Here is a 15,000-nt window from a genome sequence, read left to right as displayed (position 1 = left end):
ATGGATTATTCAGCAGGAATAGCAGATGAGACGAGCAAGAGTGAGAGAGAGTGAGAGAGAGAGAGAGAGAGAGAGAGAGAGAGAGAAAGAGCAGAGTGTACTGTATGTTCTTGTGTTGAAGAGCAAGAGGCCGACAGAAACAGAAGAAGAAACACCAGGCTGAGAGAAAGAGAGAGAGAGAGGAGGAGAGAGAAGGAGAGGGAGAGATACAATGATTCTCTGATAGAACCTGAAAAGGCTGATCAAATTAGATCCAATCATCCACAATTATCCTCCCTCTGCCTCAGACGTGGATCTAGCCTCTGACTGAGAGGCGGTGCAGCATGCCACCGTTCCTGCTGACCCACCAACTCCAACAACAACAAAGCCTCCTGTCCTCAGGTGCTACGCTAACGCAACACGCTAAGCGCACGCCTATCCGCGCCTCTTCTCTCACTGCTTTCCGCGAGAGGACTCGGCAAGGGAATCTTCTGCTGAAGATTGATGCTCCACTTATTGAACATAACACACTGGCAAATTACCTTTCTACCTTTGCAATGTAAATAATTCAGTAGCCACAGAGTCCTGCAAGAGCCCATAAATAATACACAAACACATGATGTCTAGGCAGACAGGTGTTGGAGGGATTCTCACCAGAGAGAAAACCTGCAACCACCATCTGATTGATTTCATCTGATCAATTATTGAACCTCACATATTCAGATAGATATTTTTTTTGAATTATGATGAGAGGAAGATGCTGGCAAGAGGGAGAAGATGAGTGTTTCTCATAATCAAAGCGTTTAGAAGTAACCATTTTTCACGCAAGGTCGTTCTGCACGTTAGTAAGGAAATCAAGTTTGGCACATTTCATGCATCAAGGATGGTGTATGACCGTACTGCATTCAACATGAAGGCGGACACACACACACACACACACACACACACACACACACACACACACCTGGCAATTGTAGTTCAGACCATTAAAGTACTACATATGTGACACCAGCTAGACATTTATCCTGACTGTGCATTTGAGCGTATGATATTATTTTTAAGGCCTCGAAACCTAGAGAGGCATTTCCCAAGAGACCATTCATAATCATTTGGAGATACATTCTAGTTTCAGCCACCTTATCTTACCTGCTGTGCAGTCGGTATTAGTTCTGACAATGATATTATATTCTGTTTGATGTTTTTGAAAAGCTGGGTTGAGGAACAGTGAAAAAGACAGAGGTACAGAGAGTGCTGGAGATAGAGGGAGAGCTAGGGAGTGAGAGAGAGAGAGAAAGAAAGAGAAAGCAAGAGAGAAAGAGAGAGAGGTAGAGAGAGAAAGAGACAAGCTTGAATAAACAGCACCGGTGACAAACAGACTTTGACAGTCACAGAGCCATTGGCAGACATGTTTTTTTTCCCCCTTGCAGGCCAGGGGATTTCCCGGCAGCTCCAATAATAATCCATACTCTTTCTGCGGCACTCCTTTCCGAAAGCCTGCACACAGCAGGGCCCACAGGGAGGCCCTCCACCGCCCCCTGAATCATTGAGACGCTTTCTGTCTGCCAATTCAAATTTCGCTTTCCATTTCTTCTCGCTCCTCTGTCTCGCACTGGGGACTTCCTGTTCGATACCTGCTGCCTGTTGGTTATCCGCTCGCCCCTGGAAAAAGCACCGGAAGACTGGGAGAAGCTGGACTTTCTCCCACATCCTAACCACGGGTCTGGTTGTCTCTGGGATGCTGGACCAACTTAACTATGGTTCCACCCAGAGGGACTGCATGCTTAGGGTCCTCAGTGCAGGCCCTCATCCAACACCCAATCTTCAGGTGGTGCTAACTAACTACAGGTCGACGTTAAGAGACTCAATTGCCTCTAAACAGGCCCAACACTTCAGTCCTTTAACAGCCAGCTCAGCTAACTGATGCAGCTCCCTGGCAAGTGAGGTGTCTTAAAAACAGACTGGCTAAAAACATCCTTACATTCCTTACAGTTACTCACTGCTAGAGCAAGTCGTTAGTAAAGAAAGATCATAGGTTTGAAACCTAAGGAGAACATACTGTATACTCACACACCAGTACTGAACTATAAGTTGCTTTAGATGAAAGTGTCTGTTAAATGAATCAAATGTCAGTCTCCAGATAGCACATATCCAGTCACTTTAAACTTTGGCTTCAGCTCTACAGTCACCAGCCAGACCCCCTAACACAGGGGAACCAGCTTCCTAATTGCTATTCCGTGTAAGCTAACTAACATAGCTACAAGCCTTCTAACGCAAACACTGATCCAGCCCTCTCACAGAGGAGTCACCTCTCACCTGAGTCTCTACACCCACATGTCAAGCTCATGACAACAACCCCCCAGCTTGGAGACTTACATCTGGACAGCGGCTTGGCTCATCAACACCAACCCCATTGTGTCTGAGGCCAAACTACATCCCGTGCCCATTCCAAAGGCGCGAACGGGCCTCCCTGATTTCCGTCTGGGACAGGACGGCCATTACCATTTCAATCGCACCCCCTCATTACTCAGATATTACAATTGCTGGCCCTGTAATGCCGGCACTCCATCACTCTGAGATCCCGGCCTCCCTAACTGAGAAATTATGCAAGCAGAGAAAAATAGCATTAGCATCACCGGTTCCTCACTGGTAAAAATGGAGATCAGCTTGGAATGAATTGCTGATGATGAATTGTGGTCTCCCAGCTATGGGAAGGCAGTATGTGTGTGTGTGTGTGTGTATGTGTGTGTGTGCATGCGTGGTGTGTTATCAGTGAGCTGACTGTTGGTTTTGAATCCCTGGTGGGCGTACAGGGGACTGGACCTGAAAAGTTTTGGAGTTTGTCTTGTCATCTTTTGTCTGCTCAGTAGGGCTGTCTTCCCTGTCTCTCTCTCCCTCCCCTCTCCCCCCCCCCTCTCTCTCTCTCTTTCTTCACTTCACCCACACCAGTGCTCTCCCTTCAGCTTCAGCAGGCTCTCCACTGCTCTGCTAATGGACATGATTTATTCCTGTTGGTTTAGCTGAGAAGTCTCCAGGCTACCAGAGCTTTGCACATCACTGAGGCACATCTGTCATGGCCTGTATTTAAGTAGCTTTTGTGTGTGTGAGTGTGTGTGTGTGTGTGTGTGTGTGTGTCTCTCTCTCTCTCTCTCTCTCTCTCTCTCTCTCTCTGTCTCTCTGTATGTGTGTGTGAGTGAGTGAGTGAGTGTGTGTGTGTGTGTGTGTATGTGTGTGTGTGTGTGTTAGAAAATGCATAGTCATTATGGCCATTATCACACCAAGCCATTCACTCTCTGTATGTCCTGATATAAAGCGAGTCAAATTCCTAAACATGCCTTCCGAGGCCATGGCCAGAGCATGAACAAATGTCTTGCTGTATCTTCTCACAAAACTAGTTCCACTCCTGGGCACAAACTTGAGAGAATCACATCATGGGAAAACAACAGCCCCAAAATTCCCCAAAAGTCACATAACGCTCAGCTAAGAGGGAATAGGGAAGTCATTGGATGAGGCAGCCATGATAAACCGCACTGCTGCTCTCCCTGCTATTACTCCCTTGTTCAGTGGCTCACCAACAGCACACAATAGGGAGAAGCCTCACCACAGCTGCTTCCAGTTTCTGCTTTCTATCATCTGCGACACTGCTGTTTACTCTTCGGATTTCTCCCCTCAGTCAAACAGACTCGATCTCAATCATTTAGTCAATTCCCACCTCTATTGACTTCAATCGTCTTTATTAACTCTTGATGGGTCTCCCCCCCCCCCCCACTAAAGTAATTACCCTTGCCTCTACTCGGACCAGTGCCTTGTTCACTATAGCCATCTCCTCATTGGCAGTGGCAAGGGCTTCTGTTGCATAATGCTTTATCTGTTGTTATTGGAGGGAGAAAGAGAGAGAAAGAGAGAGAGAGAGAGAGAGAGAGAGAGAGGAGAAGGTTGAGCAGCCGTGATGGACGGACAAAAGGCGAGGCAGAGAAAGGGAAAGAGAGAATTTTGAGATCGGGGGGTGGATGGCGCTAATCGATTTCTGGTCCGCTTCAGTCTGGGGGTTTGGTAAACAACATCTAAAGGTCAGCGGTAAAAGTAGTTGAGATGGTGCTTCACACTTTTCTCCATCCTTGTCTCTCCCCACCTCTCCTTTGTCTCTCGGCAGTGGCAGGTCCAGCAGCCTGTGATTAACAGGGAGGGTCGTGACGTGACGCGACCGCTCCGGCTCCGGCCAATTTCTGCCACTCTGTCTATTCCCCCTTCCGCCACCCGGGTTTTTATATCCCATATGTGTCAAAACAATATCCTCTCACCAAAATTGCCTTCTCGCGGTCAAGAAGTATTACCTTGCGCAATATAGAGAGTCTGACTTTAAAGTGCCCCCCGTGTCTGATATCACCAGGGGCAAGAGGGAGTGACAAATGGCACTATGTTTAACAAGCTGAAGTTGGTTTGAGTACACGTGATACATAAAACAGATCATCACAAATCATTTCTCTCACCCTCCTTAATGGTTCATGCTCAGTAAAAATGAAAGGTCCTCAGCCACGACGGCCATGTTTGAGGATGTGAGGGCTAACGGGGGTGGGGGGGGGGGGGCAAATGTGTCCGATGGTATTCACGAAACCCTCTAGCATGTTCTTGAGCACATCTCTGTGCTCGTCTCCTTGTCTGCTCGTTTGGGGCCACTGCAGACATCTTTGACATTTGTCTTCATCGCAATCAGCGTGCAGGAACGATGGCAGCGTGACCACACTTCATTAATGTCTCACTTAGCGGGGCCCACTCCTCAGATGACACAGTAGACCAAGGAGATAAGATAAGACAGGGCTGTGTGGGCTCCCATCCACTGCAGAAAGGGCAGGGACATTTGCTGACATGTGTGCTGTTGTTCTGCCAACTCCTGTCACTAAGGGTCCACCTACACAGCCATAGAGAGAGTGCATGCAACCTGCATCACCAGGGCACAATAACCACATATGCTGCATGGGCCTTTTATTTCTTTCTCCCTTTCTTCCACAAGACCTATATCATAAAAATACACACATACACCCACACGAAAACACACTCACATGCAACCGCGTGCGCACACATACACACACACACACACACACACACACAAACACCTGCCTAGATGGCAAGAAAAGGGGCAATCTGTGTTTATTTCATTTTCACAACTAATAAACCAAACTTGTAGCCATTCCAGCACTGCTCCCCGAATAGAATGCGGCATGGGCTTCTGGGACTTTTCCCATGGTTCCACAATAACGATCACAGCTCTTTGTAGCCGTGGCCTGGGAGGGCTGGGGAGCCCGTGGCTCGATAAGAATACTCAGCGACAATCTGAAAAGGGATTTCTTTCCTCTCCGCCTTAACAGGAGAGGGTGACTTCAGCGGCTGAGCGGCTGTTTTAATAGCATTCTTTGGGCACTGGTAGTCACTGTGTGCTATAACCCTTTTCTCCAAATTCTTGCACCTCTGAAGGAGAGGGTCCTCTGGAGACTCGGGGACTAATACAATACTACCAATTAGACCGCAGCTAAGCAGCTCTGCTCCCAGAGATCCACAGTGGGCGCAGGCTTTTGTTGTAGCCCGGCACTCAAGTAACTAATTAGGGGAATTGATTGGCCCGGGAGCACTGTCACCTGGTATTTCAGGCCTTAATTATGGGGCGAAACTGAACTGCTATCCTAGAAAAAAAAACCTGCACAGACTGCAGCTTTCCAGGAGCAGGGCCGCTAATCCCTGGATTAGGCCTGAAGGTTTTACCTGGTTTCTGTGCTAGAAATGAAAGAAGCCCTAAAAAGCAGGTGAAACGCCTGTTTAACTGGGCGCAGGGGAAAGCAGCGCAGCGTTGGCGCAGACGGAGCAGAGGCTGTCGCAGGAGAAGCTGACTGAAGCTACTGTGAGGGAAAAAGAAAGGAAAAGGTGACCCGTGACAGTCCAAGCAGAGGGTTTTAAAGCAGCAAAGCCTCCCTACCTCCACACCCTGCACCTTCAGCTTCATGTGGTCCTCCCGCGTCGTCTTGCCATCTTTCCGCTTCTTCCAGCAGTAGCCGTCCTTTCGGTACTTCACCTTCTTCCTGTTGTACAGAATCATGGACCCATTCTGTGGCCTGGGGGGAACACAAACAGGGGGGCAGGGACAGAAAAAAGAGATTAGATATGAGTGAGAAGAATGATCACACTCCCAGTGGTTTAGATGACACAGCTCCCAGGAGGAGTGGCTGCTTCCATATGCAAACCCAGCTGCACTCAGCACTGAAGAACCAGCCAGTGGAGGCCTCAGTAGAAGCGAAGTCCAACGCAGCAAACGACGCAAGCATCTCCTTTTAATGAGGAGGGGAGCAGCAAACCAGCAGTGCTCTGTAATTGGACACATGATGTTGCTCAGTGAGCTACATAATAGACCCAGCAAAGATACAAATGCATACACCACACAATTTGGCGAAGAAACAACAAAAGGGGTCCTCATCGGAGGTTCTCGTGGGCTTGCAGTTTTTCACAGCCGCGTTCACACATTTACAAATAATTTTCCAGAACTCTGGACACATCAGGACATCGCACAGTATCCACAACCACAAATATTAATGGGAGGAAATAGAAAACACGGTTGTCGTCACTATACACGCACCAGTGACCCCTTCCCAAACACACTCCAACCACAAACACAGTGTGGTCCACAGCCTGCTGAGGGTTATCCCTCCCCAGGCACAACCTCACCCTATGTGTGTGTGGGCATTGTGCACAGACTGCTCATCTAAGAATTGAATTTTAGCGTTTGTAGTTATGCCACTGAGCGTGCAGCTGGATTACTAAGTGTGCAGGTCTGATATGCTGTCTGTGATCTCAGCTGAGGAGAATACATATCTCTGCCAGAGGATTTTCCAATGCGGTTCACCATAGAGATGATTTAAAAACCTCCGGATTTCGAAAACGGAGAAACAAACTCCTGCGGTCATTTTCCTAGCTGAGGCTGTTTGAAACCATTCCCCCATGAGTACACGTTTTTTAGTATGCAACTGCAAATCAAATCCAGTTACATCAATTTACAGCATATTAGTGAACTGCCAAACTACAAGGTGACCTATCCACCCCCAGACAAAAAAAGCACCTCATTATTTGCCGAGATAACGTATCTGGCCATGGTTCTGCACAGCCGATATTTACTTGAAGTCTCTGTGACACAGTTTGCATCAGTCACGGCGCTAGCCCAGGGCTGGTGAGAGTGTTTACTCCAAATGCTTCCTAGGGCATAAGTCATCGCCCACGACAACAGTCTCCGGAGCCATTTCAGGGTCTGCGTGGTGTGGCTTTTTGCGGTAGGTGCGGAGGTTGCTCTTTCTGCCTATTGTCAGCAATGTATCACAATGCCACAAAACCCCCCCATTCCATTTCCAGCTCGCTGTTACAAATGAAAGCCAAATCAAAGCCTCCCTACTGGATGCCACTCGAACACAAGCCAGCAGTGTGAGTTATCACAGACAGGGTGCATTTATCAAGGCTGGGTGCAACAAGACCCTAATAAAATAAATGATTTCGCTTGTTTCTTAAAGCTCCGGAGAATCCATTAAAAATAATTTCACCCCCCTCAAACAGAGGTGAGTAATTTTGTGTCCTGTTTATGTTTTTTTTTCCTTTTCTTTTTTCTTGTGTTTTTTCTTCTTTTTTTTGTTGGGGGGCATTCAGACTGAGTTTAATATTTTAACAGAGCTATTTATGGGCGCAGTGTGAAAACTATTCAACTCCTTCTTCTTTCAGGACCTGTGGGGAAGCCATTTTCTTTTTTAATTGAAGGCAGTTTGTTCCCGGAAAAAAAGCACTTAAGCAAGGCTTTTTCGTGGTGAGCCTGAAGCACATTTACGGGGGGAAAAAACAGAAGCCAGCAAGATGCCCTGGTCCCGCATTCATGCCCGTGTCTGTGTGTACTTAGACGATCCAATTAATCTTATCTGAATTATACATATTTATGCACGGCGACTGGGGCCGAAAGAGCTAACCACTTCGTTATCTGACACGAAAGACAGGAGGGCCTTCTGTTTCAGCCACTTAATACATCAGGAGAATGTGAAAAATAAAAGGCAATAGAAAAGCAGTAGTTTCAGTTAGCTCAGTTAACCTCCTCTCTCTCTTCTTCTCCCTCTCTCTCTCACCCTCACTTTCTCTTTATCTTTCTCACTCTCTCTGAAGATGCCTTTCGCTGGATTGTGGGCAGCCCCTCAAATCAAATCTCTGTTTTGAACAGGACAGGACCTGGACATCATTAACGTATGTGTGTTTGTGGGCATCTTTCTTCCTATAGAGACCTCTCTCGTTCCGTATGTTGCAGAGCATGTAGAGGCAAGTAGAGGTAAAACAGCCCACTGGCAACACAGCGGATGGAAGGTGGCAGAGTTAAAAGTCATGAAAACACTGCAACACAGTCACAGTTTAAAAGGCACTAAAGCTGAGTGATGTATCACTGTGGCAGGCTCGTGGTGTGGAGGAAGGGAGGATTGTTCAGATGCATTCAACAAAAAAAACAAAAACAATAGCCATCAACTTTTACGTTACAGACGGTTAAAAAGAGATCACACCAAGCCATATACTCACACATACCTGCACGTGCAAACAAACTTGCGATTAAGTGGTCATATCCACTTCAACGTCCCCGGAGAACAACTTGTTGAGATCGCCCGCGGCGTGTTTATAGGCAATATGAATGCAGAGAATGCCGTCGCTTTCTCCCCTGGCTAAGTCAATCAAGCTACCCCCCCCAACACACACACACACACACACACACACACACACACACACGTACACCACCACCTCTGTCAGCTTGCATTTCTGCCTTTTCACCTTCATGTGTTGATCTAATAAACGTGATCACGGCGATGGCAGCGGATAACAAATGGGCCCTCGTGTACACACTCACCTCCCCCTGCTTCAATGTCATCAATCAAGCTCATCAATCAAGTGCGCTCTTATGGGGCCCCTGGGAGTCACACCTGTGTGTGTGTGTGTGTGTGTGTGTGTGTGTGTGTGTGTGTGTGTGTGTGTGTGTTTAGCTAACACCAGCCCCCTATCCCTCCCCACCCTTCACCACCACCACAAACACACCCACTCACGTACCAACACTCTTGTCAGACACATCTTTTGGTGGCAAGTGGATAATATCACACTGACAGAATGTGACTTGATCTAAACCAGAGTGAGTGTGTGTGTGTGTGTGTGTGTGTGTGTCTGTGTGTGTGTGTGTGTGTATGTGTGTGTGTATGTGTGTGTTTGTGTGTGTGTGTGTGTGTGTGCATGTCTCAGCGTGTGAGCATTGTGCCCTGTGTGTGTTTGCACTGCATGTGAGCATAAAGTTGTTTGTGCGCCACTGTTGGTCGATCAGTCCCTACATGTGTGTGTGTGAGTGTGTGTGTGTGTGGGGGGGTGTGTGTGTGTGTGTGTGTGTTTGTGTGTATGTGCCTATGTGTGTGTATGCGTGTGTATGCGTGTGTATGCGTGTGTATGCGTATGCGTGCGTGTGTGTGTGTGTGTGTGTATGATTGAGCATATGCAGAAGCGGGGAGGAGGAGGACTCTATTAGCTTATCTCCCAAAAGCAGAAAGCACCGGCTGTCGACAATCAATAGCGTGACCCTGGCAGCGAGCGCTCGCCTCAAGTCTCTCGCTCCTCCTCCTCACCCTCTCTGGGACTCTCACTCATGTGTGAATAATCACCGGCTCGCAGGTGACCACCGCACACGCCCCGCTGCCATACAACATGGCCGCCGATAAGATTATCGCCGCGGCCTGGCTTGTTAATGCACTGTATAAGCTAAAGAGCTTTCATTTTTGTAACAAGTCTCTGCTTATGTGTAACTGTCTACACGCTCTGAGTATTTTTAGAGGCGAAAGTCATTATTTGGGTAGTTTGAATATCTTGGAACAGAGTAGGTAATATTTTTGCTTTATGTGGTACACTGTTCTGTTTGTCCCTTGGGAGAAGTGGAGCCTATTTATGGGAGAAAATGTAGATGATGGCTTAAAACAGTAATAAACAAATTGTTTACTTCGTTGCCATAAAATAGTGCTTTCATTTCGGCTTCACAGTCATGCACTGTGTTGAACTTGCTATTGTTGTATGAGCGGTCCCAAAGAGAGTTCAACGGCAAACCTCTCCCTCAGAGACCTGAAAAGCGCTCAAAAAAATGTCTTCAAGGCCCTTCATCATTTTTGCCTTAGTGAAAACAGACAGAGGAATCCTCACAGAAATATTTCGCTGCACACTATAAAGCTCCAGCTTTGGTATGTGAGTGGAATGTGCCTCAAGGATGTCTGGGTTTGTCGGTGACAGGCCTCAATCCACCGTCTGTTATCCATATCACGCTCTCACACTCTTCCCCCTCGCTCCTACTTCCGTCTCTCCTTCTATCTCCTTCTACTCTTCCTCCTCCTCCTCCTTCTCCTCCGTCACCCTTTCTCTCTGCTCTCCTCTGTTTCTCCATATTTGTAATTTACCAAGAACACATCCCTTGAAAGGTTGATTCCGCTGCTGCTTTGTACCTCTGAAGTTTTTTTTTTTGGGACTAAAGCTTTGAGTAAAGTTCACCTATTTCACACTGACAGGTTTACTGCGGGCCGATCTGGTCCAAACCGCGGGCTGTGATCGCTGTGAGATTAGATTCATCTCTGAAATGATACAAGCGGCGCGGCATGTTTGCGGATTTCATCCTTTTCCTATCCTGCCTCTCCGACTCCTCCTCTCTGCTCTCGTTCTCTCTCTAACTCTCTCTCTCTCTCTCCATCGCTGTTCCTCCCCCTCTTTCTGCATCTCTCCACGGCTTTCCCTTCACACCTCTCCTGTCTCTTTTCCAATCTCTAATTCATTCTTTTATTTCCTTCTGTCTGTACATCCCCCGAGTTTTGGGTTTCACTCACTCTTACACAAGTCGTCTTATTCAAAGTCACTCACTCACTCTTACACAAGCAGACAGTTCTCTATGAGTCGTCTTATTCAAAGTCACTCACTCACTCTTACACAAGCAGACAGTTCTCTATATGAGTCGTCTTATACAAAGTCACTATACAAGTTCTTTTATAACCTTTCAGTAACCATAAGTGCAAAATGTCATCAAGTGCAGGTATCAAGTTGTATGAGTCTAACTTTTAAGCCATAATTCTCCAGATGACTACATTCACCAACATGCAATGGCACTTTCCTCTCTTTCTTGAAAATATATACATGTACACTGAATATATTGTATCTTGGTGTTAATATTTCACCAAATCACCACAGAAAGTAACACTGTTTTACTTGCCTCAATCAAAACCAACGAGAGGGAGGTGGAGGGAGACTGGCAGCAGGGAGGGTGGAGTTGGGTGGAAAGATAGGACCCTCTCTTTAGGAGTGTGTGCGCGTGTGTGTGTGTGTGTGTGTGTGTGTGTGTGTTCTGTGCGAGTGAGAGGAATGCTGGTCTCATGTCAGCTCTGGAGTGCGTCACGCGATCAGTGAGAGCCGTGGGGATGACACGCGTCTGTCTCGACGCTGCTTCAAACGCAAATCCCCCAGCATCCTCCACCCCCGTACCATGGAATACACACCGGCTCCTGATGAGATGGATACATCATTTATCCATGTCTTCACCTCAGACAGGAAGGGGCTTGATGAGGTGTCTCTACAAACAGATTCAACTAGGAGTACTGGAAGGTCACAGCAGGTTCATGCTGGTGGGTGGGAGTGTGTTTTGTAGTGTACACTCGACTGTCTCATGCTGTGCGTTTTCTGAGGAGAGGGAAAAAAGTGGCCTTGAAGCTGACAGGGGCTGAGGGGACTGGTGACTGACAGGAACACAAGTGTGGTGCCAAAGCAAGATGGAATTTGTGGAAGTTGTCGGTGACAAACTACAAACCGCCTAGACGGACGGTGTGACTTCAGATCTGAGATAGCTGCGAAGACATCACCTCTCCTGCCAGTCTCTCTAACCACTCCTTCGGTTTGGTAGCAAACAGGAACTCTCCAGAATAACTATATGGACGAGTGTGGTTTTGGGCAACGCACCCAACACCAAAAGGACCAAATGTAACATTCCCTATCACACACACACTCACACACACACACACACACACACACACACACACACACACACACACACACACACACACACACACACACACACACACACACACAGACACACAGACACACACACACACACACACACACACACACACACACACACACACACCCACACACAGTAGCCAGCACAGTTGGTGGACGTATCTGAATATCAATGACTTCTCCCCCCATGGCTGGCAGGCTGGCTGTTATCGCTGCCTCTGATTTGTTTGACCCCCATTTCCTCCCACCCCCCTCTCTCACTCGTGCCCAGCACAGCCCTCTCTGGGATTGCATGCTCTTTCTCTCTCCCACTCTCCACCCTCCTCCTCCTCCTCCTCCTCCCCCCATCCTCTCTCTCTCTCTCTCTCTCTCTCTCTTTCCTTACACTAATGGCACTTTTCCAGAGCACTCCGAGCGGTCAGTCATCATGCCAGGGTGCGCGGTGAAACAGGCACCCAGACGGCGAGCGCATAAATTATCCAGCAGCCGGAGGGACACTTGTGGACCGGGCAGAGGGGATGCTGGGAGAATGGAGAGGCACAGCGTTGCCCCCGCAGCGAGAGCTTTACACAAACAACGGATGCGTGCAGGACATCCACGCTTCATTAGTCTGGCAGAGGTAAGGGTGGAAGAGCCCTGAAGGGGGGAGTTGCAGAGAATTGTGGAGCGGTGATGGGAAGGGAAAAAAAGGGAGTATTTTCATTCCGTTTAGAGCGCGCTCACGGTGAGACGAGTTTACAGAGTTCTGAGACGGACGTGGACGTCAGGTGGGGACATGGTCTTTGGATCCCCAAACGAGCCATTGTCAAATACCAAAGCAAACACCTCTGCAAAAAAAAGGGCAAAGCCGACACTCTAAATATCTCATTATATTTATCACTGTCATAGAGGCTGTGCTTGGTGGTTAAAAAAGGAAAAAAGAAATACATCAAGACACCGGCCCTTTCTCCGGAGGGCAGTAGTTAAACTTTCCCTCTTTTTTTTTGTCCCTTTACAGCCGGCTTTGTGGTGCGGGGGGCGTAACTGTGGGCTCGTAAAGCACCGGTTTGGTCCCGCTGTGTCAGATTTATGCCCGTCGTTAAGCCAATGACACCCTCTGCCCATGATGACTTGTCATTGTGGGCGCGTTGCCCGTCTGGACCACGAGGCAACATGCTATTAGAATTACGCTTCATTAGTGCGGATGTGGTTTCGGCTACGAGGGCCAGACCAAGATGAGCCTCCAAAGTCTGTCCAAGAGTTTTATGGGCCAGGCCGCCGATTTATGACATCTGCTGATAAGCAAAAATTGCAATCTGTTTTGGGAAGCATGCACTTACTGGAGCAAGAGGATGTTCAGACTGTCTAAGCCACCTGAGTCAACATGCAATGGCTCTTGGATTCTGAAATCAGGTACATTTAGAAGAGGGAACATCTGTCTCATACTAAAATGATGATGTTGGTGTTATGGGCCTATAATATATATTAGAAAGGTGGTGTATGGGCTGATATATATATATATGTGGCACGGTGGCTCAGTTGCTTGCACTGCTTGCACTGCCGCCTCACAGCAAGAAGGTCATGGGTTCGATTCCCGCATGGGGCGCAGTTGGCTCTGGGGGGCAGGTCCTCCCCAGAGTGCACAGTGCTCAGGTGGGCTATCTCCCGGGCCTTTCTGTGTGGAGTTTGCATGTTCTCCCCGTGTTCACAAGGGGTTTCCTCCACTAAGGACCCCAACAGAAAAAACATGCAAAATAACAGAACACATGTCCATCCATGACCAAAGATGGACAGTTCACTTCACTTGGTCCCCGGGCGCTATAGCTGCCCACTGCTCCTGGGCGGGTCCTTGAGGAAGGACGGTCCAGGATGGGAAAAAGCAGAAAATAAATTCACCGCAACCTCAGGCCTACCTGCGTGTGTGTGTGTGTGTGTGTGTCCTGTGTCGCCTCCATATATGCACGTGTGTGTTCCAGTGTGTTGTGTGTGCCATTAAAAACCTGACAAAGGTCTTAATTATTATTATTATTATATATACTGATATATTATTGTATTTTGTAATTTGTCATGGTGTGCATTTGCTTTTGTGAATCGCTGACAGAGACAGAGACTCTGCATGAGACTCATGCACCTGTGTACTTTGCTTCAGGTTTGCTTCAATATTACAGTTTAAATGTTTCTCTCTTTCTCTCTCATTCCTACTCGCTTTCATTCTCTTTCTAGTTACAAACAGAGCCGCACAGCACAGATGAAACAAGCTGAACTTCTTTCATTGGAAGAACATGATTAACCTTCTTTTTTTTTACTGGGAGACTGGGTGGGCACCTTCTCTCTCCAACCTCCCCAATTTTGCTGGATAGAAAGCTGCTGGTGTCAGCGCTGATTCTGTGCTCTGTCCTTAAGCTCTCTCTCTCTCTCTCTGCCTGCCTTAAGCTCTCTGCCTCTGCCTGCTCTGGAGCCAGGGGAAGATGCAAGGAGAACCAAGGCGCCTGTCTTCTAACAACAGGTTCACCCAAAAGTGATTCTACTTTTGCCAAAACTGGCTGTTGCTGGTTTCGGTCTTTCTGCTGATCCCTCTATTCGACTCAGCTCAGTCACCGATTTGTGGTCTTGTCTGATTTGTTTCCACCCTGTTGTTAAGCAAGTAAACAAACCCGCTCCCCCTCCTGTGCCTTGTGCTCTCGCTCGCCGACGTTTCAATGGATTCACTGCTGTCCATAGAAAATGAAGGGTGACGTGTGACTGGGAGGAATTCAATCACCTCTATGGGAATCCAGCATGACGCCTCACTGTGGAGCCTGTGTGTGTCACCTGTGTGTGACAGCGGTTGGGATTGACTGTGAAATCGCAGGGTGGCTGGGATATCATGCGTCCGATTCATGAAGCAAAGTGAAAAAAGCAAAACAAATCAAAACAAAAGAAAAACCTTCAACGTGGTATTCCTAGCACCTTGGCCAAAATATTGAGCCACTG

At 47.8% G+C, this 15,000-nt stretch overlaps 1 protein-coding gene across 7 annotated transcripts in view; it reads right to left on the bottom strand.

The window, feature by feature from the left end:
- LOC105895866 (calmodulin-binding transcription activator 1) overlaps positions 1 to 15,000 on the bottom strand; it is a 225,099-nt gene that overhangs the window by 72,402 nt on the left and 137,697 nt on the right. For all 7 annotated transcript variants that reach the window (XM_031568222.2, XM_031568224.2, XM_031568223.2 and 4 more), the window contains exon 5: positions 5,945 to 6,080. In XM_031568222.2, coding sequence (XP_031424082.1) covers positions 5,945 to 6,080 — 136 coding nt within the window. The remainder of the gene's footprint in view (positions 1 to 5,944; positions 6,081 to 15,000) is intronic.

The sequence above is a fragment of the Clupea harengus genome, chromosome 5 (genome assembly GCF_900700415.2).
Source record: "Clupea harengus chromosome 5, Ch_v2.0.2, whole genome shotgun sequence".
NCBI classification, from domain to species: Eukaryota; Metazoa; Chordata; class Actinopteri; order Clupeiformes; family Clupeidae; genus Clupea; species Clupea harengus.
The sequence above is the reverse complement of the archived record's forward strand: the minus strand, read 5'-3'. Positions and strand labels throughout refer to the sequence as shown.